Source organism: Pogoniulus pusillus, chromosome Z (genome assembly GCF_015220805.1).
Source record: "Pogoniulus pusillus isolate bPogPus1 chromosome Z, bPogPus1.pri, whole genome shotgun sequence".
In the NCBI taxonomy this organism is placed as follows: Eukaryota; Metazoa; Chordata; class Aves; order Piciformes; family Lybiidae; genus Pogoniulus; species Pogoniulus pusillus.
The window spans coordinates 84,806,576-84,829,053 of NC_087309.1; the positions used below are offsets into that span (position 1 = coordinate 84,806,576).

The window sequence follows — 22,478 nt, forward strand, 5'->3', positions numbered from 1 at the left end:
CTGGCTCTTGGTTTTACACCATCCCTGCCTTTGGACGGTTCTCCCCACTTTGCACCATTTGGTGCAAACCCGCAGGTTTGGCAAGCCCTGGGGTCCTTAGAGAGAGCCAGTGGCAACATTGGGACTGGCCCCTCTCAGACCACATCAGCAGCCAACTTCCTGTTTGCCTTTTGGACTGGGGGATGCTAGCAGTTTTGGCTCTCCCCAGCCACTGTGAAGGCCATATTGTTCCACAGTCATCCCTGTTGTGGAAGAAGTACTTGAGATATTTCTGAGTTTGGCAGCTCTGCCACTCTCCTCAGGCTTCTGCTTCATGGATATACACTACTGGATATTGCCTACAGCATCAGAAGGCTGCTTCTGCAGAGGGACCCAGTAAGGGATCATTGCCAAATGTCTATCCCACCTCTGTGCGTAAAATCCTTAATCTTCTGCTCAGCCTGATTGATCGTGGGGTAAAGCTGTATTTACAGCTTAGCCTTTTGCATTTCCTCACTTCCTAAATATCTGAATTTGTCTATAATATCCTTTTCAGAAGAACTCCCCAATCAAACTGTAAATAACCTAAACTAATTTTTGTATATAGTTGGGGGGTAGGATTCCAGGAAAATAAAATAATTCTATTTTTATAATTCCTGACTTGGCCTCATGAATTCCCTGCCTCCAGGACACCCAGGAGAGGCTCATAACTGCCCTTCCATCTTCTTTCCACCCCTCTACCTTACCCTATTATCCTATTATTGCCTTACATGCAAGGTGAGTTTGGAGGATCAGCCAGAGGGGTTAGAAAGCAGAAGGATTAGTTACACAGAAAGCAAGCCAGAGAGAAAAGTACAGGCATCCAGAGACACACACTGACTCCCTTATCTGTGTTATGTGTTCTTGTTTTCATACATCTCAGCAAGCCTATGAGAGAAGTAGACATCACTATTGTTTCCTTTTCACAGACTATAATCTAATTTCTCTCACTAAACTATTCCAACTAGCCTCAAACTAGCACAATCCACCATTGTCTATTTCATTCAGAGTTTTGCTAAGAACTATCTGTCTGATCTAAAACAATATTTACAATAATAAATATTACAAGTTCAGTTCACACTTCGTTCTGGCTATGTCAGATGCAGGCGATTGTAAAGCTCAGAAACCAGCAGTTTGTCTCCTCATAGATGAGACGAGAACAGGGACTCCCAGGTGACATTGGGTTTGTGTTCATGTACCATAGATTCTCTTGCAGATTGTGTGTTTAGACGCTAGGTAATACCTAGAACAGAAAACCCCTAACAGCTTGTATTATACACTCTGAATTTAAGTTGTCTCAGCTAAGGTTAAATTTCTCTGTAGAATACACTGGAATTCACCATTCTCCTGCATTACCCAGTACTGTATGACCAGGACGTTCATTAGAAACCACCCCTTGCTCGATTCCTCTGAAGGAACAGCAATATGTCCATGAAGCAGAAGCCCGAGGCAGGTGGCAGAGCTGCCAAACTCAGAAATGTCTCGAGCACTTCTTCTGTGAGATGATTGTGGAACAATGCTGCCTTCACAGCATCCCCTAGTCTGAGAGACAGCCAAGAAGTTGAGTACTAATATGGTCTGAGAAAGGGTGGTCCAGATGCTGCCATCTCTCTCTAAAAGGACCCTAGGGCTTGTCAAGCTGCAGGTTTGCACAGAATAGTGCAAAGTGGGGAGAACCGTCCAAGAGCAGGGATGGTCCAGCCACGGCAGGAACCTGTCCCACCAGGCGCTCTTAAGGCAGAAGCTCTTTGAAGACGGGAATGCTCAAGACGGGAACCTCAAGGCGGGAATGTTCAGTTCTTTCATGAGGAATTCTTTCATGAGGAGAGGCTAAGAGAGATGGGACTGTTTAGCTTGGAGATGAGGAGGCTCAGGGGTGATCTCATTGCTGCTTACAACTACCTGAAGGGAGGCTGTAGCCAGATGGTAGTTGGTCTCATCCAAGGAAACCAGCAACAGAACAAGGGGACACTGTCTCAAGGTGTGCCAGGGGAGGTAAAGGCAGGATGTTAGGAGGAAGCTCTTCACAGAGAGTGTGATTTGCCATTGGAATGGGCTGCCCAGGGAGGTGGTGGAGTTGCCATCCCTGGAGGTGTTCAAGAAGACTGGATGAGGCACTTAGTGCCATGGTCTAGTTGACTGGACAGGGCTGGGTGATAGATTGGACTGGATGATCTTGGAGGTCTCTTCCAACCTGGTTGATTCTATGATTCTATTTTTAATAGAATCCTTTATCTCTGTACCCAGGGGTTTTATGGCAGAAACTAGGGCAGAATGCAACGAGCTGTCCTCTCCCTCATTTGGTCAGTGAATTCACCAACAGTGAGAAGACTTCCATTATCACTCCTTGATAGAAACCTACTAACCAAGATGTTAGCACAGGATGAAGAGCAAGTTTAATAAGCTTCTTTGTGAGACCTGTTCCAAGAGAAATATCATCAGGTTGATGTTACCATGATCTTCATAAAGCACTTTCTTCACAGCAAACTCCTTCTGAAGCTTAATTCCCTGCTCAATTGTGTTCCACTTGTTACCTGCCCATGGCAAATCATCTTGGGAAGGATATCTCATAGCCACAGCCAACAGGAGGCGAGTCCACAAGCTAACCTTACCAAGAGGACTTGCCAGGTATTTGTCCATTCCACTCTCCTTGGTGAGTGGTCCCAGCTGCTTGGCAGACTTGTCTCCTACCTGCAGGGCATTAGCACCAACAGTATAGCATCTCACCAGCCAGCTTAGGACTGGCTCTCCTGATTCCCTCACATATTCCTTTCTAACTTCCCTGACCTCTTTGAGGAGATCATTGGAATTCTGGATGTCATCCTTCTCCTCTTCCTCTGGTTGTCCTGGTTATCCTGGACCTAGAAACAGAACTTTCCTAAGAGCACTCTTAAAGTCCTCAGAGCCATCCTTCTTGGCAGCCAATCTCACATAGCTTTCCTCATCAGAGTATGGAGACCCTAGTATATTGCTTAAGTCTCTAAGGCTATATTTCTCCTCTTCTTCTTCTTGTGTACCAGAGGTCCCCTCCACTAAATATTTTCTTGAATCACTCTCTGTCAAATGTTTCGTATCAGCTCTTGCCTTCGTGGGCGCAAGAACGGCTGGAGACAAGGCAGTGGAAGTTCTATCTAATAGGTCTGAATCATTGAGGTTCTGACCTGATGTCTGTGAGTTTGAATCTGGTTTAGGGTTAGAAGCTGCTGCCTGAGGATTTGAACTAGGTGAAGAAGCAGCAGAGACTTGCACAGATGGACCTGTTCTTTGGCTGCCTTCCATGTTATTGTCAACAACTGAGACTTTGGTGGTTGTCCCAGAACCTGCAGGAGAAGGTGCAGTGGTGGACATGGCAGCCTCCTTTTGCTCTCCACTTGAACAAGTGTTGTTTTCATTGTCTGAAGGCCTTATCTCTAACTCTGTTCATGAGCAAATTTGTCTCTTTTTCTGTTTTCTTAAAGCAACCATGTTTGAATTTTTTATGCACCATACTAGTGTTAGTGATAAACCCAGAATTATTAGAGCTAAAATTACACATGATAAATATATCACTGTATAAAAACTCGGTACAGGAATTTGGCAGGTTAGTTTTATGCAGAATTACTGAACATTTCCTGACTTGTTAAAAACAGAGTTGGTAACAGTTTCAGTAATATTAAAGCCTAGCCAGCCAAGAAGATACTCTCCATAATAAAAAAAACATTCCTTTAATCTTCATCTACTCTAGATCAAACAGGTCACCAATTTTGCCTGTTATCCAATGGTAAAAGAACCATGCCCCTATCGGGTACAAAATTGAAAATACAATATAAAATAACTTCATCTTAACATTGAGACAATTAGCAATCAATCAAATTGAATTGGCCCCATGTTGGGCACCAAAATAAAGATGTGATGGTTTGGGAGTTACCCATCCTCCCACTCTTATGAAATCACCCAGACTAGCCTCAGCCAGCTGGAAATTAAGAAATGTAGCTTAAAAATTTACAGTTTAGCACAATATACAAGTAGATATTTACAATATATATAGCTATATACAGAAATATTCAAGTTAAAGGTAATACAGAAACACAACAGCCCATCCCAGAAATCAGAATTCCCAGAAGGGGCTCCCAACTACCCTTCCACCTTCTTTCCAAGACTTTACCTTATCCCAGACTTTGCCTTAAGAGCAAGGTGATTCTGGAGGATTGGTCAGGGGGGTTAGAAAGCAGAAGGATTAGTTACACAAAAAGCAGGCCAGGGAGAAAACTACAGGCACCCAGAGACACAGTGACTCCCTTATCTACGTTTTGTGTTCTTGTTTTCATACATCTCAGCAAGCCTATGACTGAAGCAGACATCACTATTGTTTCCTTTTAACAGACTATAATCTCTCTCACTAAAATATTCCAGCTAACCCCAAACTAGCAAGAACTAAGCACCTCATCCAGTCTTTTCTTGAACACCTCCGGGGACAGTAAATCCACCACCTCCCTGGCAGCCCATTCCAAAGGTGAATCACTCGCTCTGTGAAGAACTTCCTCATAATATTCAGCCTATACTTCACTTGGTACAAATTGTATTTTCTTCAGTGTTTTCCTTACTGAAAATTGAAATTTTTAAAGCAAGTAGAATTTTTCTTCATTTATCTGAATACATTAATTGAAACATTCTTTAAACAAAAAAACTAAGTTCAAAATAAAAACCAGGACATACTCTTCACAGATTTTCGTTTCCCATTCAGAGTTTTGTTTAATCACAAAAGCTTGTGTAGCTTGCAGTCTTTAGTGCTGACCAAAACAAGACATGAATACAAAAACACATGACATTTACCTAAATAACTGTGAGCAGGTTTTTCTTCTACAACTTTGATTCTCCTTGCTCCTGCAGGTATCACCAAAGCTTCCACATAACCTAGACATGAGACCAAGTTACATATAAAAGAATAGAAAATTACGTCTGGAAGGCCTTTTAATTTATTTGCTTTTTCAATATTAACAAGTTGTAATTTACATGGCAATGGTTTGAGGATTCTCACTATGTTGAGACATATGATACGGCACTAAAAAATGAACAATTAGGGTTTTGGCTTTGTTGTTATTTAAAAAATATTTTCTGCTCCATCTCCCTCACCTTGCTTTAACACATTCAAACCCCACTATGAAATGCTTTAGTTTTGAAGTCTGCTTGATTAGTTTCTTTGCATTACAACCGCTTCCTTAGAGTATGGGACTAAAACACTGTTGAGGAATTGAAAAGGCATTGGTGAGGACTGAAAAGTCAATGCAGGTGAGAAACACTATGCACACAGGAGCATTATAAACAACAGAAATGTATTTTAGATTACCCAGGTGTGCTAGTTTGAAGCAAGCTAGAATGTTTTGGTAAAAGAACTAGATAACGGGCAGTGAAATGAAAACAATTGATGTCAACTTCTCTCACAGTCTCGCTGAGAGCTCTGGGAAGAAGAAGAAAACTTTCTCCATTTTGTTTCTCACTCTTGCTTTTGCCTTAGACCGAGACACATCTCATTAACCTTGCTCCTACTAACCCTGCTCCCTAACCTCTTGGCTGCACCTCTTTTCTTCCTGAGAACTGGGGTAAGGTTGAGAGGGCAAGGGGAGGTGTTGGGGTGGTTTGAGAGCCCCTCCTGGGGACTCAGGTTTCTGGGAGGGGAGTTGTGCTTTTGTATTGTTTATCCTTTGTATATATTCTGTATATAATTGTATATAACTGTATATATTGTAAATAGCTGCTTGTAAATTCTGCTAGCTGTAAATAAATTGCTTCATCTATATTCCCAGGGTCCGTCTGCGTTAGCTGGGGCAAATTCAAAAGTGTGGGGGGGCGGGGTAACCCCCAAACCATCACACCAGGTGAACTTCAAAAAGTGGACAGTAAATCATGTTTTTATTCTGTGTAGATATATCATGTCCTGTAACACAGTACTAAGCATTTGCAACACCTTTTCACCAATCCCAAAACCTAAAAACTCAATTGCTACAAAGTAGGATTATTTTTTATTTCCTTAAGAGCTAGTAACACTTTCTAAGTATGGCTTCCAGTCCAGTTCCTTGAGAAGGAAAATAACTCTGGCAGCTTTTAGAGGGAAGTACTGCAATATGGTGGATTTACACAGTCTCCTAAATTATACCCTTGTGGATATCCACATTAGCTATAAAAGAAAGCTGTCACATTCTAATCTCTATTAGCAACCTCCTTCTTTGTAGCTTTTCATCTTGTAGTGCTCTAAATTAATCTGTGGTTTGGGATCCCTGCTCTACATTACCTTCAGCTTAAAAAGGGACAGATAAAAATATCTAACTATGACTTTTTTATTTGTAGAAGTACCATAATTCAGTCTAAAATGCATTGAAGTCCTTGATTTTTCAAAGATATACTGTCTGCTTCTAATTACAGTATTTTTTGATGTGATTTACTCACTGTCTTGAAATTCTGCACATTTTCTACTCAAGAAACTGAAAGTGTAATAGCAAACAAATGCTGAACACAGTTGGCCAAACACTGCTTCAAAGAAAAGACTTTTCTTGGAGAAAAGACGCACATAGAGTCTGCTCAGCAAGTTTGCTGATGACACCAAACTGGGAGGCTCAGCTGATACAGTTGAGGGCTGTGCAGCCATCCAGTGAGACTTGTACAGACAGGAGAGCTGGGCACAGAGGAACCGAATGAAGTTCAAAAAGGGCAAGTGCAGAGTCCTGCACCTGGGGAGGAATAATAAACTACACCAGTACAGGCTGGGAGTTGATCTGCTGGAGAGCAGCCCTGTGGAGAGGGACCTGGGGGTCCTGGTGGATAACAAGTTCTCCATGGGACAGCAATGTGCCCTTGTGGCCAAGAAGGCCAGTGGGATCCTGGTGTGTATTAAGAAGAGTGTGTCCAGCAGATCAAGGGAGGTTCTCCTCCCTCTCTGCCCTGGTGAGATCCCATCTTGAGTACTGTGTTCAGTTTTGGGCTGCCCAGATTAAGATGGGCAGGGATCTGCTGGAGAAGGTCCAGTGGAGGGCTACAAGGATGATTAGGGGACTGGAAAACTGCCTTATGAGGAGAGGTTGAGGGACCTGGGGCTTTTTAGTCTGGAGAAGAAATGACTGAGAGGGCATTTAATAAATGTCTATAAATATCTGAGGGCTGGGTGTCAGGGAGCAGAGGACAGGCTCTTCTCCCTTGCTCCCTGTGATAGGACAAAGAGCAATGGATGTAAGCTGCAGCACAGGAGGCTCCACCTCAACACAAGGGGGAATTTCTCTACTGTAAGGGTCACAGAGCACTGGAACAAGCTCCCCAGAGAGGTTGTGGAGTCTCCTTCTCTTGAGACTTTCAAGGTCCATCTGAACCTGAGCTAGATTATGGTCCTGCTCTCACAGAGGGTGTTGGACTTGAAGATCTCTTTGGGTCCCTTCCAGCTCCTGACGTCCTGTGATTCTGTGACAGTGCAAGGCACACATCATTCAGCTTTTAGTTCTCCCCCTGTCTGGCTTATTTTAATGACATAACCCAAAGTAACAGAATGTAACTTCGGTGTTTATTTTGAAAAACACTAAATTAAACTAAACACTAGGAGAATTTACTGTTCATTTATATACTAAAAATAGACATTTTATTCTACAAATTTCTTAAAAAGCAGACTTTGAAACATTGTGTGTGTTAATGGAAAGTAAAGTAGCTAATTCCTTAATTTTGTAATTGATACAAATTGCAATAACTTTGCAATAACTAAATTTGAAAATACCCATGTGCTCCTATCTTAAATGTCTTATCTTTTTTAAAAAAGAGTACATCTATAGTTTTTGTGAAGAACTGTGCTATTTTAAAAATTATAGCTTTTTAAATTTTGATAGGCATAGCCTGTTAAAATTCCCAGTGTCAAAGTAATCAAATGGCTACTATTTTCCCAAGTATCTAAAGTTAAACAGACTTACCTGCTCCTCTGGTATGGTTAAAGTCACCTTTAATAACTTTGCATGATTTTCCATTACCGTTGCACACACCACAATGATCTTCTCGAGCCAGAGATCCTAATATGCCATCACATCCAAATTTCTGTCAGAAAAGTCAATAAAGTTATTGAGACACAGGCCACAGTTTTCATAACTCTGCCTTTAGCCATGTGGATTTCACCCTCTGGAAGACATCCTAATCAACATGATTTATCATTGCTCAGAATGAGGGTTGTACTAGCTCATGTGAAGAGATCCCTTCCATAGTAACTTGTCACCCACAAATGCTGAAAGGAGCAGAGGCAGAGGTCATTGCCAGACCACTCTCCATCATCTTTGGTAATTCATGGTGGACCAGAGAGGTGCCTGGGGATTGAAGGAGGGCAAATATCACTCCAATCTTCAAAAAGAGTAAGAAGGAGGACCCAGGTAACTATAGACCAGTCAGCCTCATCTCCATCCCCGGAAAGATAATGGAACAGCTTATCTCCAGCGCTGTGCTTCACCATATCAAGGACAACATGTCATGGTAGGCCTGATAGGCCAAAAATAGAGTAATCCATGTCCTGGCTTGACCAGGCATGTTTTTCCTGGTCTCCCCCCTTCTGCTGTGGGGAAAAGCAAGCACAGGAAAGAGGATAAAGAACCTGGAACCACTGAGTCTAAGGACTCTGGCTTGTCTAGACACATTCCCCTGCTCCCCCTCCTTCTGTGCTGGGGGAAGCAACCACAGGAAAGGAAAACAAAAGCCCTGGCTTCACCTAATATGGTCAAGCTTGGTAAAGTGCCATTATGATTGGCTAATCTATGTCCAAAGGTCCATTAGTCTTAGGTGGTTTTGATAGAAAGGGATGAGCAGGTATCATGGTGTGCTGATGCTGCCTTGTTGCATCCTGAAACTGCCTGTAAACTCCACTACCTCGAATTCACCAGGAACAGGCTCTAAATGCCTGCACGTGATCAGCCTGCAGAGCCAGCATGACATTGTGCCAAGACTGCACATGGAATTACATCCTGTCCGCCCCTCTGCAAGGCTTCCGTTGAATCAGGAATCAAGAGGAACCAGGTCAGCGACTATGCTATAGACTCCCAGCTTCTGAGAAAAGAACGTGGGAAATTCTAAAGCCTTTAACAGCTTTGAGACCAGCAACAGTAACTCAGCAAGTGAGTAAGTACTTAAAGCCTCTTGTAATTCACTAATTACCTTCTGCCGTAAGCAGAAAGGAGCTTCCTGTGTCCTCTAGTGGATAAGCAGTATAATTAACCACAAGAATCTTCTCTTTCAGTATAATGTTTGTGTTTCCCAACACAAACACTCTAGAAATAAGTGCTTTAGTTCTGCCTGTTCCCTGTGTGTGTAAATTTCCAAACTCTGCATTTTTGCACCTTGTGAACAAATTTTCTGGTGAGTTTTAATGTTAATAAACAGTTTTCATAGTTATTAAGAATCATTGCCTGAGTACCAAATTAGTACAAATTATTAATTTTGCATAATCCCTCATACAAGAAGGTCACTGGGTCACTGGGAGCAGTCAGCATGTTTTTATAAAGGGGAAGTCATGTTTGACCATCCTGATAATTTTCTATGAGGATGTAACCGGGTGGATAGATGATGGAAGACTGGTGGATGTGCTTTACCTTGATTTCAGTTAAGCAGTTGACACTGCCTCCCACAGCATCCTCATAGCTAAACTGAGGAGATGTGGTCTGTGTGATGGAGTAATGAGGTGGATTGGGAACTGGTTAAAGAAAAGAAGTCAGAGAGCTGTGGTCAATGGGACAGAGTCTAGCAGGAGGCCTGTAATTAGTGGAGTCCCTCAGGGGTCAGTACTGGGACCAGTATTATTCAATGCATTCATTAATGATGTGGATGAGGGCATGGAGTGCATTGTCCGCAAGTGTGCTGATGACACCAAGCTGGGTGGAGTGGCTGACACACCAGAGAGTTGTGCTGCTATTCAGAGAGACTTAGGCTGGACAGTTGGGCAGGGAGAAATTTAATGAGGTTCAACAGGGGCAAGTGTAGAGTCATGCACCTGGGAAAGAACAATGTCATGTATAGGGTATATATAGGTTGGAGACTGACTTGCGGGAGAGCAGTGAAGGGGAGAAGGACTTGGGAGTTCTGGTGGATGGAAGGATGGTCATGAGCCACCAGTGTGCTCTTGCGGCAAGGAAGGCCAATGCCATTCTGGGGTGTATTAGAAGGGGTGTGGTTAGTAGGTCGAGGGATATTCTTCTCCCCCTCCACTCTGCCTTGGAGAGGCCTCATCTGGAGTATTGTGTTCAGTTCTGGGCCCCTCAGCTCAAGAAGGGCAGGGAGCTGCTTGAGGGAGTCCAGCACAAAGCAACCAAAATTATAAAGGAAGTCGAACATCTTCCTTATGAGGAGAGACTGAGTGACCCAGAGCTTTTTAGCTTGGAGAGGAGAAGACTAAGGGGTGACCTGATTAAAGTTTATAAATATCTAAGGGGTGAGTGTCAGGAGGATGGAGCCAGCCTCTTCTCGGTGATGTCCAGTGGCAGGACAAGGGGCGGTGGGTGGAATCTGAGGCACAGGAGATTCCATGTGGATGAATTTTTTTCACTGTGAGGGTCAGAGTACTGGAACTGTCTGCCCAGGGAGGTTGTGGAGTCTCCCTCTCTGGAGATATTCAAATACCATCTGTATGCATTCCAATGTGATCTGCTCTAGGTGATCGTGCTCTGGCAGTGGGGCTGGACCAGATGATTTTTTGAGGTCCCTTCCAGCCCCTGACATTCTATGATTCTATGCTTCATTCTATGATTTGTTTAGATTGTTGCATTTACTCTACCTATACAATTGACTAACTTTACCAGCTGTTCTCCAAGAGGAAAACTGTGTTCCTCTCTCCCTCCAGGATGTCTGGCACTTCTCAGTCACTGCAACACTGATCAACAGCTGCATCATGTGCAACTCTAATGTTTTCTAATCAAAATACGGGAGGTCCTTTGCGATACCCACAATGGTAAAATGCCAATGTCAATCAGATGTCATATTCTGAACTGGACATGAATGTAAAATATGTAAATATATGGAATTGGAATATGTAAATATCAATATAAATATGTAAAATATGCAAATACAAACTGTATTCATGTTTTCATAAAAAGAAGGCATTTAATTTGAAAAAAATCCCCAAACTTTACTCAGGCAGCTCCACATTACCGCATTAGATGTGTTTCTATCAATATCTACCAGTATTAAATACCATTAATATCATGCCCTGGCCTGATATGAAATAAAAGCACTTTCAGTCTAGAGGAGTCATCACAGGGTAAACTTGTGGACTGTGTATCCAAAATCACACATCTAGAAGATGTAAATACCTAGCTCTTTAATCGTAGTCATCAAACTTCTTCCTAATGGATTGTCTAAGGAAACAGTAAAATGTGCAAGACCTTACAAATTAGACTTTTAAATCTGATTAGCACCTATCTCTGACTATTAATACACCAAAAAGCCAACACATTCATAGTCAGGTGGGCTTGGCTTAAGACTTTTTTTGGTCTTTATTAATCACTTGTGAAAAGTGAATAACAAAACAAATGAAAACTTTTCTTTCAGAAATTGTTACAAGGTGAACTTAAGCCTCAATTCAGCAAAGTATTCTTGTTGCATTCGCTCAGTCACTTCAGAAAGAATAACTATACAAGCACATATGTATGCCTCTGTATGTATAAATACATATATTAATTTGTTAAAATTATTACATCATCTATTGATGTTGTTTCTGTGCAATCTGATGGCTTTTTTACTGAACTCAACCTGTACAATCAGAAGTGGTCAAAGAAAAGAAACAGCCTTGTGGGATTTTTACATAGGAGAGTTTCCATATGAGACTCTATAAAAGAGACAAAAGAAATTCTATGAATCAAATGAGGAGCAGGAACAGCATAATCACTCAGCTTTAATTATCTGTTATTCTGCTCCTATGGTCTTGGATTATTTAGATTGTAGAACTTTGTACTGTTGAAAAAGGCAGAATAAGATATACATATATTAAATGGCAAAATTTCCCAACCTGTTGAAAGCTGACACTTCCCTTAGAAGATTAAATCAGTTATACTCTTATTCCTCTCTGTAGCAGTTTATTATTAGCACCATCATCACAGATACATTTCCCAAGCTAACTTTTCATCTTCTTCACATACTATCCTGCACTGAATGAAATTAACTAAAGATGTTTTAATATGGTGCAAAAAACAGCCATTTAGTCTCCGTCACAGAGGTATTACAACATGTTATCGGAGCAACAACACCCATGTGTAACAAGTGTATGAGCTTGCATACCTGTGGCTGTGTATCCAGGCACAAAACAAGCAATTCATACCTGGCATTTACCATCTGCACAGACATCTAACCCATGCTGGCCACAAGAAGTCCCATCCATCACTTTTTCTATTAGAAGAATGGCTTGATCTTTTCCAGACGGCGAACAAAATAAGGCACATGGCTTTTCTGTCATAACAATTGATGGGAAGAAAAACACCAAATTGGTAAAAGTTGGTTTAACAAATACAGATCAGCATTGTTTTAGAAACTGACAATTGCTTATCTGTGTGGCATGAATCCACAGCAGCATAAGAAGTTATCTTAAATAAAGTGCAAACAAAATGATTTTGATCCTTTTCTCAATTGTTTGAAAAAATGAGGTTGTTTGTCCTTCTTTGACCATGCTGGTGCTATGAACTTCACCTACATAGTGCTCATGTCATGTTCACTGCTGCAATTATGAATATGCACATTACAGTTGTTGGGAGTTTTTTGATTGCAATCTCTGCTTTCATTCTACTGTATTTTTGGCAGACCATAAATACCGGTTAAAAAAGTAACTTAACACTTTCCAGATTTTCAAACCACAGAGGTCAAAAAGAAAAAAAAAATTAAGTAATTGAGACATCCTGGGAAGAAAAATATACAGATTTACAAAGTTCACATGAAGAACTAGACAGAAAATCAAACACATTCTTTCTAAGATCTTCATCAAGGTCCAACAATTTTCTACTACATTTCTAAAGCGTTCTGCAAATAATTTCTGATTTGAAAGAAAATTTAAAAAGTAGTAATATCCTATGTATTCATTTATTCCTCACAGCCCTCATTTATGAATAATGATGTTTGGTTCACCACTGTTGAAATAACACCAAATAAAATAAACTAAGTCTCCTCTTGGTGGCTGGCTGAGTACAAAACAACATGACTTTTTCATATCTTTATTCACAAGTGTACTTACTCAGAACTTCTTCCTAAATCTGTTTCACATTTTTGAAAGGATAAAGTCAGTCCTAAAGCTGAAAATTATTGCACTTGGACACAACCTACACCATGCTGACTTCATACTGACTTCTAGATTCCTGGAGCACATTTTTATTAGTAAATTAAACAGTTCCAGGAAACGTTCATGGGCACTGGAATTCTACTGTCTATACAGCTGAGTTGTAAGACAGTCTATGCCACATCTTTTTGCATGTGCTAACTAGAGCAAGCTTGGTCTAAACTGGAAATTAACACCTTCAAAGGACCATTTCCAAAATGTAGTTTGGATGTTATCATCCTCTTAGAATGAAAAAAACCAAAAGTTGAAAAGTACATACAGAGGGCTTCTGTACTAGTGGACTCACACATCAGAGACTGGTCTGGGCACATCTGATGTACTAAAATTGACACAACCTCTGAGTATCTCTAGGGGACTGGTGAAAACAGATGTAATCTCTTTTGCCAACATGTGAAGCCAATCGGACACAAGCCATCTCCAGCTGAGAAGCATGTGTCTCTTGCCTGAGTTTGTGCCCTCTGCATTCCTGCTATGCTCCTCAAATAGTAATCTCTAAGTTCCCTGGGAGCTTTAAGCAGTATCAGCATTTTTTAAAGCAATACAAGATTAACAACATAAATATTTTTAAAGGATGCTGAACTCAAAGAGTCAGTAACTAAACAATGCTGGATAACTTCAACCAATCAGAGAACACCTTATTCAAATACAGCAACTGTTCTGGACATGGTGGCTACTGCAGCCTAAGAGTGCAAATAAGGATTTGGAAAGAATGCATTTCTGTAATACTGGAACTTTTCAGCTGATGTCCAATTGTGTATCTCCTAAAGGACAACTCAAGACAATATTTGTAATCAGATGACTGAATTATTCAAAGTCAGGCCTTTAGATCCCTTAGGCTATAAATCACACATTCCTGTGGCAAAATGATATTCAGTAAAACAAGCCAAAACTAATTCAGTTAGATAAGCACCTAAAAGATAGCTGGAGAGAGCTACCCGTACTATGAAACTGCCTAACATACAACTGCAAAGAAAATATCCTCATGAGTTTACAAAAAAACCCTTGTTTAGCTAGGCATACCATAAAGTAAGTTCTGGACAATAAATACACATTTTTCAGGATTCAGTAAAATTGTTCTTTTAAAATCTATGCTTTCTAATGTTTTAGCATAATTAGTTTCAAGACTTAAATATACATGGCAATAATGAGCTACTTAAAGTGTGGTAACACGTATTCACAGTACTGCAGGCTCTTCTTTATCACTAGTGGATATGGTTATCTGTTTTTATAATGCAAGTCTTTCTGTTTACTTGCTTTCTTTAATTAAATAAATCACATTATAACAATTTAGAAAGAAAATCAATGGAACAGCAGCTATGGTTCACATTGCTAGGAGTAGCTGGGTAAGAGTGTTTTGTTTTCTAGCTTCTGTTACCATACACCAACATTATCTTTACAGATACTGCAAGTTTGACATTACTACACTCTTACTTGAGCACATTCATAATTATATGGTATCTAAGCAAGTTTGTTACACTGAAGCAAACAGAGTATACCAGGACTTCACATGCTGTAGCTGTTAGGACTTATAGAAATCCCACCTAATTTTACAGTATATATTACATATGGATTTCTGCCAAAATCAATCACTCAAATGTTAAGCTAAAAGTGCTCTCTCTTTCCTCAAAAATAGAAGCTTACAACAGCTATGCTGCCTTTTTAGTTTTGTAGGTAGAAGTATGGCAGATACATGCATGCTTAATGTTACAGCATACCTCTAGAAAGCTGTAATTCTGAGTAACTTCATACTACATTTCTGATTAAATAGGACCAAACCAATACTGAATTTCAGTTCAACTGTCCACCAGGGTTCAGTAATGGAGCCTATTCTCTTTAATGTCATTATTATCTGGACGAGAGGATTGAGTGCACCCTCAGCAGGTTTGCAGAATACACCAAGCTAGGTGGCTGTGTTGACCTGCTTGAAGGCAGATAAATTTACAACAGGATCTGGATAGGTTAGGCTGAGTGCCCAAGGCTAACTGTATGAAGTTCAACAATGCCAAGTGTCAGGTCCTCCACTTGGATAACAATAACCCTGTGTCAAGCTACAGACCTAGAGATGTGTGGTTAGAAATCTGCAACTTGGAGAGGGACCTGGATGGAACCTGGATGCCTTTTAATCTCATTTATACCAGCAGTTGAATGGTTGTGTATGCAACACAAATTCAGGTTTAGGAGCACTTCATGAAGACAGGCAGAAATCCATCATTTCAAAAGCATTCTGGCCTATATCACAAATAGTGTGGCCAGCAGGAAAAGAGAAGTGATTGTACCCCCTGTACTCAGCACTGACGAGGTTGCATCTGTTTTGAGCCCCTCACTACTAGAAGGACATTGTGTTCCTGCAGTATGTCCAGAGAAGGACAACAATGATGGTAAAGGTTCTACAGAACAATTCTTACCAGAAGCATCTGAGGGAGCTAGGGCTGTTCGGTCTAAAGAGGAGGCTCAGGGGAGACTTTATCACTCTACAAGTACCTGAAAGCAGGTTGGAGCAAGGTGGCAAGCAACAGTACTAGAGAAAATGGTTACAAGATGCTCTAAGGGAGGTTTACACTGGACATTAGAAAATATTCATGGAATGAGTTATCAAACACTGAAATGGTTTGCCCAGGGCAGTGGTGGAGTCTCTGTCCCTGAGGGTGTTCAAGGAGTGTGTGGACCTGGTGCTTAGCGACATGGTTTAGTGTCAATCCTTCAGTGCTGAGTTGAGGGTTGGACTGGATGATCTTTGAGGTCTCTTCCAATCAGATGTATTCTGTGATTACATACCGAGAAGGACAAATTCAATAGAAATCTAACAAAGATTCCAGAGGGTGTGAAAATACAAACAGATCTTGTCCACAAAACAAAAATCTTAACAAAAATCTTTGGCTTTGCTTTTTTGTTTGCTTTAGTTTTTACCATATCTTTCTGAATCAACAATACCAGCAAGCTATTAGCCATATGCATAGATGATAAGAATGTGGCAGATGTTAATACTCACCATCATTGATGACAGCCTGCCACTGGTGCATGTGCTTCTGATAGGAAGATCTGACACTGAAAGCATGGCACTGCCAGTCCCTGAAGGCAGGCATGCCAGCAGGACAAGAAGGATTTTCACATACTCTATACTGCATTGTGGGACCATGACACTCTCCTTCAAGCCCTGAACTAGAAAAGAGGACAAAAATATCATGCTTTATTATTGTTGGTAATGTTTTGTCAAACTTATATCATAGTTCATTTACATTACACACAAATTCAGTTTTAAAACTTGGGTTTTTTCCTACACATAAACACATACAAAAATCAAAACTGCAGAATAAAACATGTTGGCCTTCTGTTTGTACTGGTCACATTACATACAAAGAGTCATGGGTGCTAAACCATAATTTATACTTGGGCCCAAAAAAGCACTAGGACTAATAGAAGTGTTCAGTAAGAAGAATCTCAGCTTCAATTTTGATATAGTTCAGGTGATTTTATTTTAGCTAGACAGAGCCAAAAGTTAAAAAAAAAAAACTCGCAAACCACCTGCAGATTTTCTACCTCTCCTTTTACAAGTGTGGTGTCACAAAGTTCAGACAACATGTTTTGCTGTCTTTTTGGTCACTTCAGTTGTGCTTGCAGGTCCTACTGAACAAATGCAGAATAGTGAACTGCAGAAAATGGAGCTAATTATTTGGAATCTTGCATGGAAAAGCAAATGCATAAAAGCAAACCTAGGATCTCTCTAAATTCTAGAAAGAGCTTCTATGCATAAAGCTGGATGTAGTGTTCAGACGTCAGGAAATATGAAAGCATTCTACACATCTAAGGCTTCTGTCAAACTACCACACTTTTGTGTAGCCATATCCACGTTTTCTTTGTATTTCTTTATGCAGACTTCTCTCTTTCAATCCCTCTTGTCCTTCCTGTCATTATTTTTTGCCCCAAACCTGTTATATTGTCTTTCACTTTTCCTTATTTTCCACTTTCAATACTTTTTGTCACCATGAACTCTGTTCTGCCCTGCCCAACCCTATTCTACTCTGACTAGCTTGTCTAGTCTAGCCTACTTTGTTCTCACTTCTCTGCCTATTTATTCTATTCCTATTGGCGTGTAAATTACACAAAACAAAGGAGAGGTATGCTACTGACTAATTAAGAGTTAAGCATCTTTAGCTGAACCTTCAGATATGGTGAAAGATACTCAAGAAGCAGTAAAGCTCTCTTCATCTCAATGCACAAAATTTTCATTTTCACAAGTTAGAGAAGCTAAATACTTCTTCCAGATATTCTACCTTAATATTTGTGAAATTAGTAGAAAGATCTGTGTAAAAGCTGCATGTCCTTGGATCTCCAAATGAGACAGAGGTTCACTCTCACCAGCAAAATCCTCAAAGACTAGAATTACACACTGATGCTCTGAGCCAAAAAAATATGTATTTAATTTTCTGTTGCCTCTTCAAGTGAAGCTTAAAAAGAAACTTCTACCATTATCAAAGCTTTTTGACAGAAGTAGAAAAAGAGGAAGAAGTAGTGTTAACCGTTCAAAAAACCCAAACCCTGTTCTCATGAGTGCATTCATAAAAAAGAACTTATGTATAGGGCAACGATATCTTAATGAGTTCTATACTAATAAGACTTAAATTCTTTTTGGAAATTCTGATGAACAGCAATGGAAACCTGAACTTGTTTTTACCCAGGACATTTGCGCTGCCGACTGCTGACTCCAGTGTCGCAGGTGCGACTGCAAGTGCTCCACGCGCTCCACTCTCCCTCTGTATGCTCCACAAAAGAGGTCCGATTGATGCACTCTCCAGCCTTACACCACTAGGTGAAAATTCAGCTCTTAGATAAATAAATCAAGGTATATGTACAAAACAATTTACTGCTGCACAAGCATATGGGAAGCACAACATAAATATTTTGTTCAAGACAGTTTCCCTATGAGTCAGATCTATTTTGTCCTATTGCTCCTCATAGCTTTCTTTCTATCCTAGGTTCCCCACTGCTGGAAACATCCAAGGTCAAGCTGGATGGGGATCTGAGCAACCTGATCTAGTTAAAGATGTTTCGACTCACTCCAGGGTCTACACGACCTTTAAAGGTCCTTTCCAGTCCAAAACATCCTATGATTCTATGAAATGTAACAGCAAAAGACCCTTCTGTGGCTCAGTGACTGAGGAGCAGGTGCAACTTGCTTGCTTAAACACAAGCTGGAAGTCGTGGTCAGACTTTCCCCTAGGAAAGCACTTTTAAGTCCAGCCCAAACCCACTGCAAAAATCTAGGCTGTTCTCAGGACTCGTTTGGTTTGCTATCACTGTTCCAGTGTAAATGGAAGGAACAGAACTACCATTGATTATCCAATAACAATGTCAATAGAATACTGACATATTGCAATTAATAGAGAGAATGAGATTTTATTCACAAGTTGTATTCAAAGAGAAAATGGAAGCTGAATAAGCAAGTGTTGAGAAAGCCAAGAAAATATCTGGCATTTATTTAAATAATAATAATAATAATAATAATAATAATAATAATCACCTTGACTATCTTGTGTACTTTCTTATCTAAAAGCTTTAAGATCCTTATTGTTAAACATTGTCATCTGTGTCCATATCTGGTATAAATCATTACAACACTGCAGAAACTATTACTTTATCAGCTTTATCATCCAATTGAATTATCTGCATTATAAAATTTCAGCAATTGCAAAGCCATAAGGCTACAAGTGGACAAGGAAGGCTTAATGTCACTAACAGTAACTTAACTCTTTACATTCTGAATTACTGGTGAATTACTGTTAGAATTGGATTCAGTACATGAAGTTGGATTGGATTAAGTAGGTATGGATTAAGTAGGTTCATACTTGAGGCAAAAGAGATGATGTCACTTAATACAGTAAATGAAGAGCTTTTGCCTCTTAAAATACACTTTTGTTACTTGCAGTATCCATGCTAAATCCTAGTCTGGTGATTCTAAACTTCACTTGTTTCAAACTGCTACTCATGGATAAACTGATCTCAATTTTGTCTCTTAAATTATGGCCTTACAATGATGGCACAAATATGCTACCTTTGAAAAATCTTCACATAGAATGGGAATTCAGATACTAGTAAATGCACACTACTTTTGGATGCCTAGTTCATGGTGACAATGGTTTCACAATGAATTCTACCAGGGTAGAATTAATAAGAGGTGGTGCTTTCTGATTCCACACCATGGTAACACAAGTCTCAACATAAAGGATGCAACATTGAACAAACAGCTATCTCTGACTTTCCAGGTATTTTTTTAAGGCAGAGTATGAAATACATATGTTTATCAGAATTAAAAGATGACATGAAATTTCATTATTTTAGAGATACAAAAAATAATAAAGTCTGTTTTCCCTTTATTGTGTAAAATTATGTTATCTGAACATTGCATCTTAGTTGATTGATCTGTTTACTTTTTAGAGGGATGATGACAGTTCAGTGAAATGTTACATGGATTCAAAGAGCAGACCTCTGGAATACTGTTGTGCTGTCAGCACAACATAATGGAAATCTCAACTATATGCATGCTTCTGCTCTGTTATCTATTTGAGGCTATTTATCTTAATTTATAGTTATATAAATTGATGACAAGTTACTCAGAGAAAGAACGTTTACGTTTGACTTCAGGTGACCACTTTGTCTTTGAAGATGCATTTTTAATTACATTTATCACTCTTTTACATGCACCGACACTACAAATACTTCTTCATAAAGCATATTCTGAAATGTTTTATCAGGAATCTGTACCAATTGCTTTGATCAGACTACATCTAAACCTTAACTCACAGCTGATAATGTTCTATCTTTGAAAGCTTATTTTTCTGTCCACAGAAGTAGTGCAAGAATGCCATTCCATTCATAAACAGGATACAAAACCAAAACAAAGTTTAAATACAGATGTTTTAGAACATCTTTGCCTTTGACTAACTTAAAAAAAATCATTGAATCATTGTTTTCAGGGAAATGTACACTTGAATCATAATTATATAATATATAATATGTAATACATTCAACTATATTAGTAGTATTTCTATGAAAACTGAGCCAAGAAGGAAGTTCAAACAAGTGTAAAGATCAGTTTAGCTTGTTTCCTTCACTGTTAGGTGTTCAATATAATTTATATTGCTTTTACCCCCCCAAAGCATACCTTTCCAGTGTCACAATCTGTTCCATCCATTGGTGGATCCAGTTTAGTCTTGCATTCACTCTCACTTTCCACCTTACACCACAACCCAGTGCAAATGACATGCTGAAAACCAAACTCACAGTTAAGCACAAAACCTCTCTTACACAAAATTACTTTCTGCATGCAAATCACAAATACTAATATAAAGCTTCTAGCTTGATGGTACCAAAGTATGTTTAAAGACAGGTTAAACATGCACAAAATCCAAAATGGGTAGAATTTTATAGGATTTTTATTAATCATGAACACTTGGAAACAGTCAAACCACTGTGTTGATACAGAGTGGGAAGAGCTCTAGGGATCAGGTTCCTTGCATATGGCAGATCTGACAAAGCACATAGGAACAGCTTTGCTCCATGATGTGAAGCAGGCACTATGCAGAAGCAGACCCCAGAAACTGGAAGAAGTGTGAGCTTTCTGAGAATTATTTTTAAAATTAATAAATATTTTCAATCTTTCTATTTAGTGGTTGTTTATTTTATGTGAAAGGGAGAAAGCCAATATTGCCAGTAGCAATAAACCTAAGGTTTTAAAATTAGTCCATATTTATATCCAGGGACCACTGAGTCTTTGTGAAGCCACAGAGAACTGTTCACTGGAATTATGCAAAATGTGTTTCTAAGAAGTTTTGAGGCTTTTTCTGGACTTCTGAATCTCCCTTGTACATACCATCCCAATAGCTGCTGCTACATTATGCTCTCCCAGTGATTCATAATTTCTTTAGAATTTACTGATTTCTCTAGAAATATCTCAAAAAATCAATTGAATCTGGTATCCATAAAGAAGACACAAAGGAAACTGACAAAATTAGGATGAAATATTTGTGCTAGGAAGAAGGAGAGATGAGAGGGGTGCTAGTCAATAGTGAATTTTAGAGATAGAAAGAGAAACTGCTTATACTGTCCCTCTTAAACAGCATAAAAAGACAATTTTACCATCTTCAAAAGAAAGTACAGCCTTGGAGTATGCTGGCTTGTATTTGCCCATATTTCCTTGGTAGCTTTTCCTCTTTTCCTTTAAAATGTTTTCCTTCTCCTATGGTCATGACTTCATTCTCCTTGCCGTCTTACTCCCCCCTTAGTAGTAAAATTGGTGTAAGTGAACAGAGGACATGTTGGGCTCAGTTCTGGCTGGAATGCTATTACATATGCAGACTGATTCTCTCCAAATAGATAAGGAGAGTGGGACAGATTGCTAAAAGAATGGGAAAAAATGTTGGGTTGTTTTTAAACTAGGGTTGCCACAAGTCAGTTGTTTTCTGACTCACACCCAGTGAGAACATGTGTGCATTTTACACTATGTATGAAAAGCGTGTGAAAAATCTTATACTACCTTGAAAAAAGTCTTACAGCACAGGAAACATAATTCAACAAAAGACTGTATCTGAACCAAAGAACAGAACAGCTCCAGCAGGAGTTTGGCATGTACCAATGTCTGCAACATCAGCTTTCAAAAAAAAAAGTCTAGGATTATAGATACCTGAACAAGAGACAGGACAGCAGCAGGCAGACTAACTCCTAATTCACCATCTAACAGCTTTTTGCTGGAGCTGAACTAACAAGACAACAGTTAGCCTCTGCATATACTACAATATTGCTACAGAAGACTCACCCTGTTCCTGGATAATTTTAACAGGTGTTTTTCAAATATCAAACAATTTTGATATTTGATATTTTTAAACATCAAATTTCTGGGTTTGTTCAAGGTAAAAATATATTTTTTTAAAAACAATGCATTTTAAGGTGTAACTTTGGAGCTGAGAACTAAATTTAGTGAGAAGACTTCTGGGCCATTTTTTGAGGACAATATAGAAGAGACAGAGCATCAGATGTTCATGACAAAGTGCTTCTGCATGAACTATGACATGACATGCTATACTATTGGAACAACTTCAAAAAATACCTGTCAATTAAATGTTCCTAATTAATGTAATGTTTTTCATATCCCTAAATTTTTATTTTC

The 22,478-nt window shown here is 39.5% G+C and overlaps 1 protein-coding gene across 4 annotated transcripts in view; it reads right to left on the reverse strand.

The window, feature by feature from the left end:
- Positions 1-22,478, reverse strand: part of ADAMTS19 (ADAM metallopeptidase with thrombospondin type 1 motif 19) — a 189,406-nt gene that overhangs the window by 35,019 nt on the left and 131,909 nt on the right. For all 4 annotated transcript variants that reach the window (XM_064140285.1, XM_064140284.1, XM_064140287.1 and 1 more), the window contains 6 exons: positions 20,478-20,579; positions 17,991-18,121; positions 16,308-16,477; positions 12,314-12,441; positions 7,941-8,061; positions 4,831-4,911 (listed from right to left, as the gene is read on the reverse strand). In XM_064140285.1, the coding sequence (XP_063996355.1) occupies positions 4,831-4,911; positions 7,941-8,061; positions 12,314-12,441; positions 16,308-16,477; positions 17,991-18,121; positions 20,478-20,579 (733 nt within the window). The remainder of the gene's footprint in view (positions 1-4,830; positions 4,912-7,940; positions 8,062-12,313; positions 12,442-16,307; positions 16,478-17,990; positions 18,122-20,477; positions 20,580-22,478) is intronic.